We start from the raw sequence: 17,123 nt of genomic DNA on the forward strand, positions 1-17,123 counted from the left end.
TCAAATATTCCATCCTTAGGAAAAGCTTATTTTCTGACAGAAATTACAAGGACTGTGTCTAACTCAAAATCAATTATAATCACGAGTCTACCTCAGCTTTTAATTTTGAATAAAATCTCTAATATGGACGTCAGGAAATGATAAAACGAATGACCCGCCACTGATTTCCTTCACTGCATCTTATATCAATTTATATTTTGTCTCCTTTATATTCTACGGCAATTGTTCTTGTTTCTCACAGCTCGGCCATTCTGCAATAATGAACCGTTCTAACGTTCGCAGTTTTTCAGAGTGTAAACTCTTTGATTGTTCCGACTTGAAACGATAGACCTGTAAAGGAGCATATCCGGCATTGCTTCCTCTTTGGTTTTAATTTCGAAGGAGGCGGCAGTAAAAACTAAACGGGTGTTGTATCGAATACCCGGATGGAATATAATTAAACGATATACCCGATAAATTTCAGAGTCAAAATGAAATATGCCTTTTAAGCGGTACTATAGGTTATACGCCTGGACGGTTTATAGCTTATTGTCGTAATACAGCAGGTATGTGGACGATACACGACGATGTTAGCCGAAAATTGCGCGTAATTAAAAATCCCTAGGCGGTTAAAGTACATTCGACCACAATAACATTTCTAGAAATATAAAAATTGTATTGAAAATACAATTAGATGGCGTATTTTCGAAATAATAATAATAAGGTAGCACATATATCGAGCAGCTATGCACTTTATGTTATATGCCCCTGTTTTTATGTTTGTTACAAAGGAACAAATATTATGATTTTTATCGCGTGTTCACTCAAGCAAACGACGATACACGACGATGTTAGCCGAAAATTGCGCGTAATTAAAAATCCCTAGGCGGTTAAAGTATATTCAACCACAATAACATTTCTAGAAATATAAAAATTGTATTGAAAATACAATTAGATGGCATATTTATGAAATAATAATAATAAGGTAGCTCATATATCGAGCAGTTATGCACTTTATGTTACATGCCCCTGTTTTTATGTTTGTTGCAAAGGAACGAATATTATGATTTTTATCGCGCGTTCGCTCGATCAAATGCTGCAACGATTGTTCGCAAGAATTTCCAAGTTTTTCTGTATTATTTCCTTTATATTCCTTTAGCTTGATCCACGTGACGTTACTCGACCTTCTTGTATTTTTTTTTTTTTTTAAATCGTTTATTTTGCCAAGATTTCTTCTTTTTTTGATACATTTTTGAAATTCACAATAAACAATGAATTTGAGTAAAGTGTGTTAGGCAAATAGCCATGCTATATTATGTGTCGTGGTTTTACGGTTTTTGTGTTTATTTTTGTTTTTTGGATTTAAGCCGCAGGAGAGCGGAGCTTTTGTGTATTCTTGTTTGTGTTGTATTTTTGTCCTGAAACTTGGCCGCAAAACAGGACTCGACCTTTTTGTATCTAAATGTTGAAGTGATCGCCACTTCTAAGAAAACTCTACGTCTGGTCTTCGGTTTTCTCAAGCGCTAAGGTCATCGATAGCGCATAGACAAAAGAATGCATCGATGACAGACCATAAGCGGTACACGTGCGACGTTGGTTTCGGGGGTTCTTACAACCCTTATAATACCTTACAATTTACCCACGCGTTTCTTTAATTCCACATACACCGAATAACCTTAACACTAAATATGTAGTGTGATACGCTATACTGAAATTATCACATTATTGAATTTATTCATTTGGCGATAATATTTCTCGAAGGTTAGACGAATGAAAATTGTGGCTGGGCAAAAGATGCGAATAAACGGATGCCGTTTGGTCTTTGTAAAAACTCACATTTCCCAGTGCATCTTTCGCTCAGTTTTCCTGTCTCTCTCCTAGTCGAGGTTCTACCGTATACGTACAATTTAGGGTACACGTAACGTGACTTGATTAACAACGCTTTAGCGTATTATTGCCGCGGTGATATTTTATTTTTTTATTTCAAAGCTTGCGATTCCGAACATCGTTTCAAGTGTGACAGCTAACTGACGTATGCAGGTTGTGTAAAAAGGTGTCTGATACTTAAAGAGCTTATAGTACCGACCAGGAGAAATAAATATCAACATAGTTCTGAAAGTAGCCTTCTCGATGTAAAGTCAATTTTTATTATTTCTTAGCGTTCGATATCTTGAGCGAGTCTCCTCGCAATATATCGAATACCGTCGGTGGAAATATCAATCAAGCATGAAAAAAATGTGTTTCGTAGGTCAAATTCGAAGGCTGCTATACATTTGTTATTTCCACTTTAGAATAGTAAAGGGACATTGTTAACCAGACAAATAATCTTTGTTGATATTAGTAATAACTTTGCTGGGTGGAGGATAGTTCACCCAAGCTTTAGAGATAAGCTTGTAATAATAAACATACATCGTTATCGTACAAGGATCGCGCATGTCATTTCTCGCATCATTCCCACCTCCCATTCGCACTCAACAACTCGCGCTAACTGGAATTAATCTACGGATTCCAACCAAACTCTGAAGCAAAGGGAAAATACGCAGGAAAACATGACCAACGCTAGAAAAATCACCAGGACCCTCGCTAAAACCATCAACGCGCTTCTCATATGCAGGCGATGGAAAACCGATCTCTGGTCCTTCAACTGCCAAGACTGCTTCGCATTCTGATTTTTATTTATTCAACTATGAGCATGCACGATAGTTTGGTTAACCCCAAAAAAATAATTAGAAAAAGTTCCACAGGTATCGGTTGGTCGTCGGAATGGACAAGACGACCTTAATCAAGCTTGCTGGTGCCCGAACAGTAAAAAGTAAATTCTCATTTTCAAGTATTACAATCTTTTTTGATGTATCGTGCATATGCCCTAACATAATGTATTAGAGAATTTTCAACAATAATTCGTTAGAATTTTGGATGAGCTCTAGTTATCGGTATTAATAGCATAATTAGTATTATAAAGTATTTGTTGCTTTTAATATATTCCATGTTCTACGACTCTTCGCTAGTAACGAGACGCGGTCTTTCTTTCGTTTTAAAGTCAAATCATCTCTAAATCAACAAGAAGATTGAATTTTCCTCTTCTTCCAAACACTCGTATCTAAATTTAAGTGGATTTTGTAACAAAATTATAATAAATTCAACTTTTCATTGTCTTATTTATTACAATACATTGTTTATAATTCAAGTTGACAGTAAACAAAGTCTTGAATACACAGATTCAACGAGCTAGTAATCAACGGTCATTGAATCTTTCTGCATCAATGTCGATCAAGATTCAAATCGAAAGTCAAAGAGCGAAAACGGAAGAAAGAGAAATGCAAATGTGCGTGTTCATGATATAAATTTTAAGGCTCTGAACGTTAACCCATCATAACGCATTTCTTGTCTACAGCAATGTGAAACAAGGGACATTTCAACTGGCGATCAATGCCTTTTATCAATATTTTGACCCCTGCGCCTATGATCGGCAGATGATCCTCGATCGATTCGGAACTCGATAAAGTAACCGGCAGGTGGGCGAGAAGGATCGTAAACAGAACACCGCTGACAAATGTTGCACTTATCAACCGGTTCTTCATGGCGCTTTTTGAAAGTTGATTTATCTGTTGGAAGTAATTCTTTGTTTTCTTTAGCATTAACTATATTCGAATCGATAATTACAACAGTTTTTAAACTACTAGAACGTATCTATAAAATTAGGAAGCAATATAAACGAGTTAATTTCAATTAGATTTCAGTCCTTAGAAATCCAAGTGTAATTCTATTTGCTACTTCAAAAAAAAAAAAAAAAAAAAATAATAATAATAATAACAAAACGATATTTTCGAAAATAGGAGTTTTATAAATAAAGAAAGTACAGATTTGACAATGACTCGACTATCGAGCAAGAATAAATTCTGTGCATCTGTTGGAATTTATTTGAATAATGACAGAATTAAAAGCAATGATATTAATGACCAAATTTATACCTACCGATTACTGAGAGAAACGGATATTCCGCGTATACTCATATTCGTAGCAACTGAAACTTGCAATTTGGAGTAACTGCGCGACTGTACACGAATCTCTATATATAGGCGGCTTTCGAACACGTTAAATCCAAACTGCGCGATACAATAGCTGATAAGCAATTTTTCAATTACGAACGAGCGTTATGAATTCGCGGTGACCTTAATCGTTTCCTTGTAATAAGCAGCTGCTCGCACGTTGATATTCGCACTCCCTTTAAAACGGAACAACTTTTCGTTAACGGTTAACAGCGCTAACAGAGCTACAAATGATTGAAAACGGTAGAAATTGTAGTTTCTCGCCACTTTTCTAAAACTGTAATAAATCCAAAAGATTCTTGCATCTTTCGATGCCTGTCTTTTCCTTCCGCATCGAACCAATCTCGATTAAATTTTTAGCACGCATACATGTAACTGACATAAATCCGCAGAGCGCATTGTTCGAACTTTCATTACACAGCCAGATAAAAAATGATAAAGTGCGACCTTCGCTATCCTTTTTGCGATTCCAACCGATTGCAATTTGTCCACGCGTGTTTTTACGCGTCATCAAGTTAATTAGTTTGTCTTTTTTCATTTTCAAAAAGTTATTCCGCTATAAAGAGTATCCGAATATTAATGCGAGCCACTGTATGTTTGCGCAATTTGTCACATTTTCTCCGGATGAAGAAGTCGTAAATTCTGAAAATTCATGGCGCTTTCTGGAATTTGATTTAACTGCAAACCTATGTATCATTATGCGTATAAAGAAAGATTATTCACTGACCCTGACAACATCTTTCAAGCTCGTTAAAATCGGTCGACTGTCCCCTATTCTAAATGGTTATCAAAGAAGCTATTACAGATATCGAGATTTATCTATAACATAAGATAAAGGGATGTCCGCTTTATACGCATGTAACATTTTCGAAAGGTCCGTTTATGGTAACCAATTTGCTAAACACGCGCTTCGTGAAAAACGCGTTTGACGTTTTGCATTTTCCTTCGGCATAACATGTACTATATAGCATTCGCTATAATTGTAATTTTGTCAAAGTTGGACGAAAAAATTAAAGAACGCACTTTTAAGGCGTAACGCCGCTTCAGCTATGCCTCTACGGACGGCGGCAATGGTTTATGAACATTTGCGCTTGAAGGATTTGCAAAAGCGCGCGTGAACGCAAACACTCGTACAATTAAACGGTGTTCTGTAAAGATAATTTTTATCTTACTTGCACAATCTGATCAGCATTAGAGTGTAGACAACTGAACAAATGTTGTCCCAGAGATATGTTTGGTACTTCCGTTGTTGGCGGGCCATGAATTATATTATTTTGTATCTTCATTTTTTTCAGATGAAGCTACCTGTAACGATAAAAATGCAGATGAATAACAGCAATTACTAGATTCCAGTTCCTGCTAAATGGAATGGCGCAGATATTACTTATTTCATCGTAAAGTGATTTCATTTTAATTACGTATTTTTACTTTTACTAGGGAGAAAAAGCCTACAATATTTTAGTTAGTTTAGCAAGAAAAACGTAAATTGTATACCTTATTCAGACATGGAAGAATGGATGGGAAGATTGATCGGCAAAGTACGTATTATTTATTACGATTTATTGCGGTCGTGGTGGAATGTCTTTGACTAGGATTTTCGGAAATATGAGGAGCATGTATATGAACATAGTTTGAAATTATCTCACATAAGTTTGAGACTATCTTAAAAGTATTATCTTTTTCGTCTTTTTCGAAATATTCACCAGACATTTGAATTTGCAATATATAATGTTTATACATCGCCTCAAACGATAGATGAGATTTTTCTTTAAAATTCTCCACGGCAGTTTTAAACGCACATCTTGTTATAGATTTGACCGAGGCACGTACATGAGTACATATACATATGTATAGAGGATGGTCGACACAATTGTTTCAGATTATAACTCCATTACCGGTGCGGTTAGAGAAAAATGTCAAAGGAGAAAGATGAATGGTTCAAAGCGTACTACGTCCGTAAAGCAATCTTTCCTCAGAAGTGTAATGACGTATGTGCTATCAACAACTGCATTATTTTTTGAAATCTAAGTGCATACCTTTTCACATCGATAGATTACTCTCGCCATTCTACGTAAAAGAGTATTGGTATAATTGGAATAAAATTTGAAACAAATATCTTTATCGAAGACGATGCTCAAAAATTTCCTAATCGTAGATATTGATGCGTGTACTCCTACCAAAAAGTAGATACGTATTTCTTTGTTCAAAAGATAGGATTTCGATAAATCCTCTAAATTCTGGAGAGAATTTGAAAGAACGGATAATACTGCAAGGCATTAGGTGCAACAGGTCGGAGATCGTCATGATTCATTGTTTATTTCACAAGAACTGAAATAATTTTTCGAAATGTTTATACAGTGTAATAGAGAAGCGTTTAGGCATCTTCTTCGATAAAAATATTTTCTCTTTAATATCTCGAAAACTAATAACTTTTTCATCATTATACCCCCGATACTTTTCGCAAAAAAAAGTATGTATTGCTATTTCAGAAAATAATGCGGTTGTTGATTGCACGTTCCTCCTTTGATATTTTTTCTGTAACTGTACAGATAACGGATTTATGGAAAAATTATGTGAACTATATATTTCTTACTGTAATTGTCGTTACTATCATCTTTTTGCGTCTGAATAGAGAAAACGATTTATTGCGGTCGTGGTGGAATGCCTTTGACTAGGATTTTCGGAAATATGAGGAGCATGTATATGAACATAGTTTGAAATTATCTCACATAAGTTTGAGACTATCTTAAAAGTATTATCCTTTTCGTCTTTTTCGAAATATTCACCAGACATTTGAATTTGCAATATAATTTATTATCGAGTCAATACCAAGTCACGAAGTGAAATTTTATTAGGCATCTTCTTCGATAAAAATATTTTTTCTTTAATATCTCGAAAACTAATAACTTTTTCATCATTATACCTCCGATACTTTTCGCAAAAAAAAGTATGTATTACTATTTCAGAAAATAATGCGGTTGTTGATTGCACGTTCCTCCTTTGATATTTTTTCTGTAACTGTAACTGAATTACATAAATAGTGGACTACAGTGTCGTTTACCATTTTCCATTTTTTTATTAACATTCGTGCTTATAGCCTCAACCTAAAACGAACTATGTTTAGTCTCTCCTTTTTCAAATAGAAAATAAGCAATTTAAATCTCAAATAACTTTATCGAAGATTGGAGAAGTTTGAATTGCGTTAGAAGAGAATTTATTAAAATTTGATTGCTGAAGACTTATTAACAACATGGAAGCAAGTATTTCAATAAATTAACCGTGATAAAGTAGTAACTGAACGTTGCATATTATATGCATTGTAATTACTTATTAAATAAATTAGTTCTTTAAATTGATTTACATCTTAAACAAATAGCAGTTCCTAGAAAGAGTATAATCTTTGAGATTAACTATTTTACGTAGCTTGGGAATGGTTGTGCATCGAATCATTTTCTTTTTTTTTTTTTTTTTTCGTGTCAGCCTTAGAAGATAGTTCTTAGGTGAACTTGAAAATTCAAGATTACTCTCAAATTTCGAAGAAAACTAATTTGTAAAACAGTTATAGAGAAATTGTTGATAAAAGATGCACTTTAACACTGTAAAGTATGGCGGATCCGAAAAAAGAAGGATTTAGTTTTATTTTTCCCTCTGAAATGGAAATTTATTAATTTCTGTAAAATTGTCCACGTAGTTTTTTCTACTTGGCTAATGAAAGGTAGATTTACGTGCAAATTTTCAGAAGCTACGCAGAGCAACAGACGTAACAACGTCACACAATAAATACGTTACGACATTTCAACAGGAATGATTCATTGAAATACACCAGTTTCTTTAATTAAAGCTAATGTATAATCGTTTCAAATTCACAGTATTAAATTCAAATCGTATTAATTATCCGAAAGGTATTGAAGATAAGATATCAAATAATACGATAATATTAAATAATAATAGTCCCGTGTACGCCACCGTTGCCCACCATAATAATCGATCTGATAAATTAGAGTAATCGTTTCCATCATCGAAGGCAGAGAACTTCACCAAGACGGCTGATTGGTTCGGCGACGGTATTAACTTGAACTTCTACAACTGATTGCACGATAGTACGATAGAACCTAACGTATATTGGAACTGTGGGAGGATTTGTGAATTTTGGATAGTAATGATCGCATTTCCTGGAATCGATTATTCCAGGAGATAGTTGACAGGTTAGTCTGTTAAATATAATTCATCGTTCGCTCAAACACATTCACACGAAAGATCCTGTCTAGTTTTGTTCATATCACTAAAGTATAGTTATGTTTTCATTCTTATTTTCAACGAATTACAGGATGTTTTATTTATCCCTGTGACGAAATTATTTCTACGGATCAAACAATTTTTTTAATTAATTATGCTACTGTATCTATTCATGACAACCATTATTATTCCATATGATTAGATTAAATTTATATGTATTATTTATAACAGCAAATTAACAACACATTTAAGGCTTGTTGAACTTTTCGCAGCATATAATAAAAGATTTCAAATTATGTATCGAAGGGAGAATATCCGTTAAGTAAATAAGATACATCCATTATCCATTCTATAAATAAAAATTATTTAAAGAAATACTGAAACTATCGAGTGTTGTAAGGTGAATTACTACATATTTTACAAAACGTTGGAAATGTGGATTTCTTCGTAATGTCATAAGTATGTATGCAGCATACGCTGTTGCAGCGAATGTTATTTAGCTAAGAGTAAAATACAAAACTGCGGCGCTTATAATATCAAGTTACCACGCAGCTGAGCAACGGCGAAAAGTCAGATAAATTGGAAGGAAAGCTCGATATCACGACGGAAACGTCTCATTGACAAATTGTTTTCCTTCGGTATCGACTTGGCGTGGCCTATAGGGAACACGAGCGAAAGGCGGAAAAATATTTTTGTTTTCACGTCGTAGAAATGAAACGATACGATTTTACTTTGACACAAGCGGCAAAATCGATCTGCTCTACGGAACACAGACTAATAGAACTTAATTACTTTCACGATTAACGGTTATAAACGATTTACGATTGGGCCAAGTTATGCAGAAATCTACCAATCTTTAAAATTACAAAAAATTAACTATAACTAAATATAAATTAAAAATATATAACAGCTAAATAAATAGAAGATAACTTAAATTTAAACATAGTCCGGATACCACAATTTTGTGATCTTTATTTAAATAGTCTCGAGAGTCAAGGTCAAACTCTTTCTATCGCATATTCTGCTCATCACGAGGATCAAAAGTCTCGAATCTCGATGTAAATCTTCTACATATATATGAAACTGATTTTATTTATAATACATTTACACCTCGCAGTCAGATGCAGGGTAGATAGTATCGATCGTCGTCCGTAGATAGCACAGATACGCCATCCGATATTCCATATTCCATATTTCCCTCTCTTTCTTTCCTTTTGCTTAAGCAACATAGGACTTGCATTTCTACATATTCCAACTTCATACTGTTATGCCGCGGCAAGAGGAAAGGTCCAAGAGTCCGGCGAAAAGTAAGCGCTCGAGTTATTTTTCACAAGATCATAAAGGCGTTTACCGGTCAGCAGCACGGGGAGAACAGCCCCGAGGCACCGCGATATAGCATTTTTTACCACATGGCAAAAGGAACCGGTTGAATCAGCTCCTCGAACCCTTATCGATCTGTCAGCGCTAACCGTCAATTCGAAGAATCGTCGTTCAAGAAGCGGATGTACTTAACCATTCGCGTAACAATACGGTTACGCGTTACTTTAGACGATAGAAATTTAACTGTTCAACGGAGATAATCCGATGAATAAGACGATCCGCTGAATTGTTTAAAATAAGTACTTCAAATAAATATTATTAATCGTAAACTCGACGATAACTGAAATGAGAATCAATGTCGCAATGATAACAGCTATTTAAATAACAAAAAATTCAAAAATTGCATCCAACTACTATTCTAAAGCCATGCTTTTATACAGGAACGGCTGTAAAAGCAGCTGCAATGTGATATATTGTGGAAAAATATAGAATATATAAAATATAATATAAAAAATATAATATAGGGCAAAATGTAAAGTAAAATTTGTTCATTCTCGGCTTAGTTTTTGAGAATATCGAGTTTAAAGATTTATCAAGTATACTCGAACGTTAATTCCAGACTGGATAAGACTAAATAACAGATACGAGACTAAACTACATGTGAAAATAAATAGAAAATGCGTGAAAGGAATAAAATCTTGCGTCTCGTGAACAAATTTTAGTCTACAGTTTCGATTTATTTGCACCCGTAGATCGACCTTCTGTCGCTTATTTAGTCCTGATAAACTTGCAAACTCGATTTTCTCGAAGACTAAGGGAGGAATGACAAAACGTTATTCTATATTTTTTATCTTTACATGTTATTCGGCCGGAATCTTACGTATGTACGCAATGTTTTAACATTGTTTAAACCCTTATTATACAATATGCACCAAAGAGTTTATAAACTATTCTGTCCGACATTGACTAGTAAGGAGTACAGGAAATTCCAAAGTAATACAAGAATTTGAAACACCCAGATTATCTCACGATGACCTTTTAATTTTTAATCATTCTTGAGGCATTCAAATTCATTCACATAGAGTATCTAGTGATCTAGTTTCGTCAATAACAAAATTTACGTTCCTTCGATTCCGATACCTCTTATTTAGCTTCATGCTAATTTACATTTAATTACCCCCATTAACATTTAAGAATGTTTTAATGTACATTTAATTTAACGACAAGGAGCTCGCACGTCTTTCTCGATACCTCTTATAGCTTTGCGAATATTTATAATATCGTACATTATGAATGGACTATCGATTATTCCTCTGCCGAATAAAGCATAGACAATTTATACAAAATATTAATTATACTCGCTTATAGCTAACTAACGTCAATGCGGATTAACTATGTCACAGAATCAGTCCTTGCAACAGCAGTTAATCTTTAAATCGACATCTTCAGATTCAGCGAATTCCAATTTACATGATCGGTGCAGGATCTACAATTCAAATGGCAGAGTTTCGGTTTAAAACAAGAATGGAGTAGGAACTTGTGAATATTGATAGAAAGTGACGAAACATATGTATAATTAGTTAATTATCAAGATAATAGCAATTGATGATGGATACGATCAAATAACCATAAAAACATTGCTTATCTGTATTCTCGCTTTCCATTATCATTAATGTGATGCGATGTGTAGGCGCTTTATTTAAAAGAAATTCCATAGCTTGTTTGAAGTAAGGAGAACTTTTACACTATGTTCAATACCGTAAATTGTTGTTACCTGTGTCAAAGGAATAAATATAACGTTCGTTATTCGGTATTAATTGGTAAAGAGTAAATTAGTTTACTAAAATTATTAAAGTATTTTAGGAATAACCGTGTGTTAAAATTACTGAACAATTTCAAAACTGTTGCCACTGTGTAGCACAGCAGAGTGCTCCTTATCCGAACACCCATTAGTCGAATACTCAGATACTCCAATGTTTTATTATCCGAACATAATATTTCCTAGCAACGGATGCCTTTTTCCCTTTCAAATATGTACAGGGTGTCTAGAATTTATATGACCCGACTACCGTAGCCTGATTCTCCGCACTCTCGGTTTGGTGAAGGTTGACCTAGACCTTGAAGATCTGGGTCAAAAGGTCAAACATTTTTATCCTTTTATATGTTTATTTTAGAAATTAATTTACTTGTTAATATTTGTATTATATTTACAAGAAATATCATGGCAGTTGAGCCTTTCTGTCGGAGAATGATATTAAAGTACCATTGGTTGCGGAATGTTTTTTTTTAAGTGTATGCTAATGATAAAGTTAAATCATTCGCGCGTTATTTCGCGCCTGTTAAACATATTAGTATTCCTTGACAACATACAGGATGCTGCATTTCTCTCTGATATCCTATTGAAAATCCTTCAAATATTCCATCAGTAAAATGATGAAACGCGAAGTAGGAATCCGTTCTTGGAAGTCGGAATGCTGAGAAATCGCTGTTTAGGTTCAGTCGGAGTGGATGCGAGATTGGATTGAAGATCTGTGCACGATATATAGGAAATGCGATTCCCAAATAGTGTGGTCAGAACGGCGTGTAAATTTTTTAGCAAAGATTTGCTTATTGTCGAGTTCAGCGATAAACATGAATGATCATACGTAAGGCGCATGTAAAATTATTTTCCGGTTTTGTACATTTATAGCCCTATGCAGATGTCACGGTAATTAGTTTTTAAGATACGAGAAGTAAAGATAAGAAATATTGCCAGTTCTTTTTTTTTTTTTTTTTTTTTTTTTTTTTTTTTTTTTTTTTTTTTAGAAAAAGACACTAAAATTCTGAATGAATGAAAATATAAAAATTGTTCGTTTTTTAAAATAGCAGAGATATATTCACTTTTCAGAAATAAATAAATTATGCCTCCTACGGTGATTATTATCACACTTGCGTGGTTTTAATGTCTTCGCGTTGTCCTGTCTATTGCTGCTATTTTGAGTATCACAACTTTTTGATGTTTGAATAAATATGTGTATTTATACCTATGGTTTTAAGGTAGTTGGAAAAATTTTTTCTTGTTCTTCTTGTATGATGCTTGCATCGTTTGGTATTACAAGGTCGATTAGGTGGATTTCCTTCTCTTTTTTATTTACAAATATGGTGTCTGGTTTGTTACATCCAATTGCTTTAACATTGTTTTACACGTAACTGATGTGTATTGTTTTGTCACGGCATAATTTGTAGCTTTCGCTTTCAAATAAGTTTTCGGGTTTGTATTTATAGTGCGTAGTGTATGTTTGTGTTAAGTGATATTCTATTGCGAGTTCTTGGCGTAAGATTCTTGCCGCTCTATTAATATTACTATTACGCGTTATATCGTCATTAGCTTGAAATTTAAAATTGCATTATCTTTTCTCAGTTTCTATTACTTCTCTTATAGTTACCTTTCAAACAAAAGTTTCTAACAAAAGCAAAAAATATTTCTATCAACGAGTTACTGTAATTCTCTTTTAATATAAATTTTATTTAAAGTAGGTTTTTAACAAAAGTATTAACAAAATTCCAGAGACAAACAATTTACTGAGCAAGAAAATTTACTGCACAGTCTATTCTTTCATGGAGTTTCAGTATTGGCCATTGCAGAAAATCTAATGTCCTTTGCTATGCAAAACATCTGTTTAACAGTCACTAACTTTTACTGTAAATTACGAGCAAAGGAAGTCAAGTTTTCTAGACATAGTAATCAAATCAAAACTTAAAAGCTGATTAATTTAACTCTAAAACTTTCTTTATCCAATTATGACTAGTTTAAGCTAAGAATGTTGGACTAAGTGCCACTAATATGTTAGTATCAAACGATCCATACGGTGTCCGACAAAAATGATGTCTGTTAAGGGAAACTCAATTCCTTTTCATTATGGAGAGCGTAACGCAGTCTTTTTTTCTTCCCCATTTTTCTGCCATTTGCGGCCATGTAACGAAAAATGTTTTGAACACAGTAGTGGAAATAATAATATTTCACTCTTTCATACAGAAAGAGAGAATTACTACGGCATGTAGAATCATATATTCAGGCACTCTAACAAGTAGGTGATTCAAACTTCTACAAAAAAAAGCAGAATGTTGTATTGCGAAAGCCGGTGTGCAATTTGAACAAGTGTTAAAATAACGCACTTTTTGAATTTGTCGTAAAGTCTGCCGCAATTTTATATAAAAAAGACATATGAACTATTTATGTTACTCGGGTAGTGCTTGATCTCGCTATGAAAATAAAGTGTATTCAGAATTTTTTTATCATGATTCGCAGTACACTCGACACACTTCTTTTATTACATGGCCCCCAAATGATAGAAAAATTGTGAATCGCGTTACGCGGAGCAGCCTGTATTTCTTACATGTAATTAATTTAAATGTAAATTTACAGACTGTATTTTGATGAAAACAGAGTTTGATTCAATTTTTAAAAAGTTATTCTGCTTTAAACAGTGTCCGAATATAAGTGTGATCGACCGTATATAATCCGATTATTAAACCGATAATAAGGATATATCGTATGTTGGTGAAAACTTTATATCAAATTTGCTTGCTTTAATCAAATTTGTTGAATATTTATAACACACTTACAAACACGAGGTTTTTAAAAATATTTATAACATACTCGTAAACAGAAAACAAAATTTACGTCTAGTAATCAGGTAGAAATTGAGGTAATACGATGTATTTGTCTGTTATTGGTGAGCACAAATACTAATTTACATAACCAACAGCAAGAATAACGTGTATATTAAAATTAATATTGCGTTAAAAGTGGTGTTAAATTTTGTATGTAAGTGGAATTTTTGTATACCTAATGAAGAGATAGATGCGAGATCGGGGCTGCAGGTACATGTTATTGAGTAATTAAAGCGTGTGTCACGATAATCTTACTGGCAATGTTTCGAATATTCACGCACGGTAACAGTGACCGGAGGAATAGGTGAGAATGTGTTCTCGGAAATCACTGAACTGCCTGACTAGGAGTCGGTGTTCGGGGTTAGTTGCCGGAGGTAGGTTCGCTGCTGGGAGTAGATGGACCGGGGTATGAGAGCGCGTGCCACTCTGATTGTGGCGGCCATACTGGGACACACGAGCCACATACCGACGATTCTTGGTTTCATGCGGCGTGCCTAGACACCCTGAGAATACTTATGACTTGCTGAAGCGGTGCGGCTTCCCGTCTAACTAAGGACGTCGTTCAAAAAACTGCTTACTTTTATGTAAAAAGGTATTTGCTAGCTTTAAACCGAACAATTAACGAATAGTCTCGCTTTGTTCGTTAAAAAGTTTGCTTCGCGTAATATGTAGTATCAAGTTGAAGATTCAATATCGTCAAAGATTTATATGCTGTCCTGCAGATTGCGTATACGTAGCAAGGAAAATGCAAGACAGGCAATTTCCCAAACGATGGATTGATCGCGGTGGAGAATTTCTATGGCCACCACGTTTATCAGATCTAAAGCTGCTAGGCTTCTTTCCGTGGTAGACGTTAAAGAACATAGTGTACCGAGGACAACACCGGAGAATACGGAACAACGAATTCATGAAGTATTACTGGTTCGTTAATAAATTGCATCTCTGTAGCAACGTCAATGGACAATGACAGGAACGCGAATGGAAACAACAGAGTGGGGTAAAATGAAAATTATCGAGTATAGTGGTATGAATATTTGTCATTTCTTCGGTGGAGTAATTTCGACGAACGCCACGAGTAAAAGGCTCGGATCGAATAATATTAAGCATCAACTTTTCGTGTGCCGAGATACGAGCACAAAGAAATATTTTCTACGCGTGCATTACAGCGGAAAAATTCAATTTCACTTTTAAAAATTCATCTCGAGACTTCTGTTCGATGCCAGGTTTTTAAAATCTGCTGCGGGTGCGCGGTTCGTGTGCATTAATTTACGCAACAAAGAGCTTTTATAACATGTTGGGGTGAGTTTAAAGGTTGGAAGAGATCGCATGCAAAAAGCTTCCGTTCTTGTTACATAAGCCGGTTTTAACTAACTTCTCGGTACACTAACTATGCCCTATGTATAAATTTCAGTTCAATCAGAGGGGCGCACACTTCTTCACGTAGCAAACTTTCATTTCAGAAAATGTTTACAGGCGGTTAAATATAAATTTAAATACAAGAAAATCTCGCAGAGCTCCAGCCTGAATGAAATTTGCACAGACAGAAAGCAAGACTCGCAGTTCCGTTTGCTCGAAATTTTTAATTTTCTTTGCGCTAACGATTGCACTGAATTGCGTGAAATTTACTAAATATAACTTGCCTACTTGCACACATTTTATCTTCTTTTGCGTAGAAAAATCCTCGCTATATTTCTATATAAAATTCTACATAAAATCAAAATTCTTCCTCGTGTGATAAGAAATGCTGAATAAATATTGATCAAAGAATCATTTGTTCCAAAGTTACAGGCGAACGAGCATTATTCGCTTCTACCACAAATGTTTCAAATTGCTATCATATATTTCAGTACGATACAACGTATTCGAATACTATAATATGAGCTCCTTGGAGACCGCCGTATACGTACATTCGTAAAATTCACGATTGTATTCTACTTCTCAACGGAGCAAGTTTTCTATTTATTGCTTCAATTTGTGTATCGTGTACCGGTAAATTGTAAATCCGTAAATGTATACATAAATAAATACTCATGTAAATATAAGCAAAAATTTACAAATACGTTTTAAAACTTACAATGGAAAGAAGGGATTTCTCGGTTTATATCCGTAGAACATGAACTTTCCGTTTATTCGAGTAATCACGATACTTGTCTTTGGAACGCGATACAATCATTTCTCAGCACTATATTTTGTATATTTTTACATTTGACAATGTAATTTCTTCTGCTTGTAATACATTATATACGACTATATTATTTTCCGCTCCAATACCCTGTCAACGTTGAAATCGCCACGTTCGCGGAATCGACATTATCGAATTAACGGGAAGATAATTTACAAAGATTTATAAGTTATAAATCGTTACGTGAATTTACAATATCTTCGTCTTTTTTCACAAAGATTTAACTGTTTTTGGGATCTTTTCGATTAAGGGTAGTCCAAACTTGGGATTAACTCGAAAGTTAAATTATTTTTAATGAAACAAAAATGTGTGTTGTTTCCAAGTTATTATTTGCTTATTCTATCTCACACGGTCGCTATTGACGATCTTTTCGGTATTATTCCGTCAGAAATTAAAATGAGAAGAAAATTTGTCATTAAATATCATTACAAATTTGATAATATTACCAGTAATCGTTAAATACCGCATGTACTATGCTTTAGTTTTGGAAACAATTCCTTAAAGATAAAATAACATGAAAGGTGTCACTAATTCTCTTGCTGACACGTCTCCAAGATTTAAAATGAGAGGAGAATTTGTCATTAAATATCATTAAAAATTTGATAATATTACCAATAATCGTTAAATACCGCGTGTACTATGTTTTAGTTTTGGAAACAATTCCTTAAAGATAAAATAACATGAAAGGTGCCAATAATTCTCTT

The 17,123-nt window shown here is 34.1% G+C and overlaps 1 protein-coding gene and 1 long non-coding RNA gene across 7 annotated transcripts in view; both read right to left on the reverse strand.

The window, feature by feature from the left end:
* The window catches only part of LOC132915180 (uncharacterized), a 204,860-nt gene that overhangs the window by 125,426 nt on the left and 62,311 nt on the right, over positions 1-17,123 (reverse strand). For all 6 annotated transcript variants that reach the window (XM_060974903.1, XM_060974904.1, XM_060974902.1 and 3 more), the window contains one exon: positions 5,201-5,333. In XM_060974903.1, coding sequence (XP_060830886.1) covers positions 5,201-5,314 — 114 coding nt within the window. In that variant the 5' untranslated portion in view covers positions 5,315-5,333. The remainder of the gene's footprint in view (positions 1-5,200; positions 5,334-17,123) is intronic.
* On the reverse strand, positions 292-5,194 carry LOC132915194 (uncharacterized). Its single transcript, XR_009659798.1, has 3 exons — positions 3,955-5,194; positions 1,655-3,584; positions 292-1,166 (listed from the first exon to the last, which is right to left on the reverse strand). It is a non-coding gene; the product is annotated as an uncharacterized LOC132915194 (long non-coding RNA).

The sequence above is a fragment of the Bombus pascuorum genome, chromosome 16 (genome assembly GCF_905332965.1).
Source record: "Bombus pascuorum chromosome 16, iyBomPasc1.1, whole genome shotgun sequence".
Taxonomy (NCBI): Eukaryota; Metazoa; Arthropoda; class Insecta; order Hymenoptera; family Apidae; genus Bombus; species Bombus pascuorum.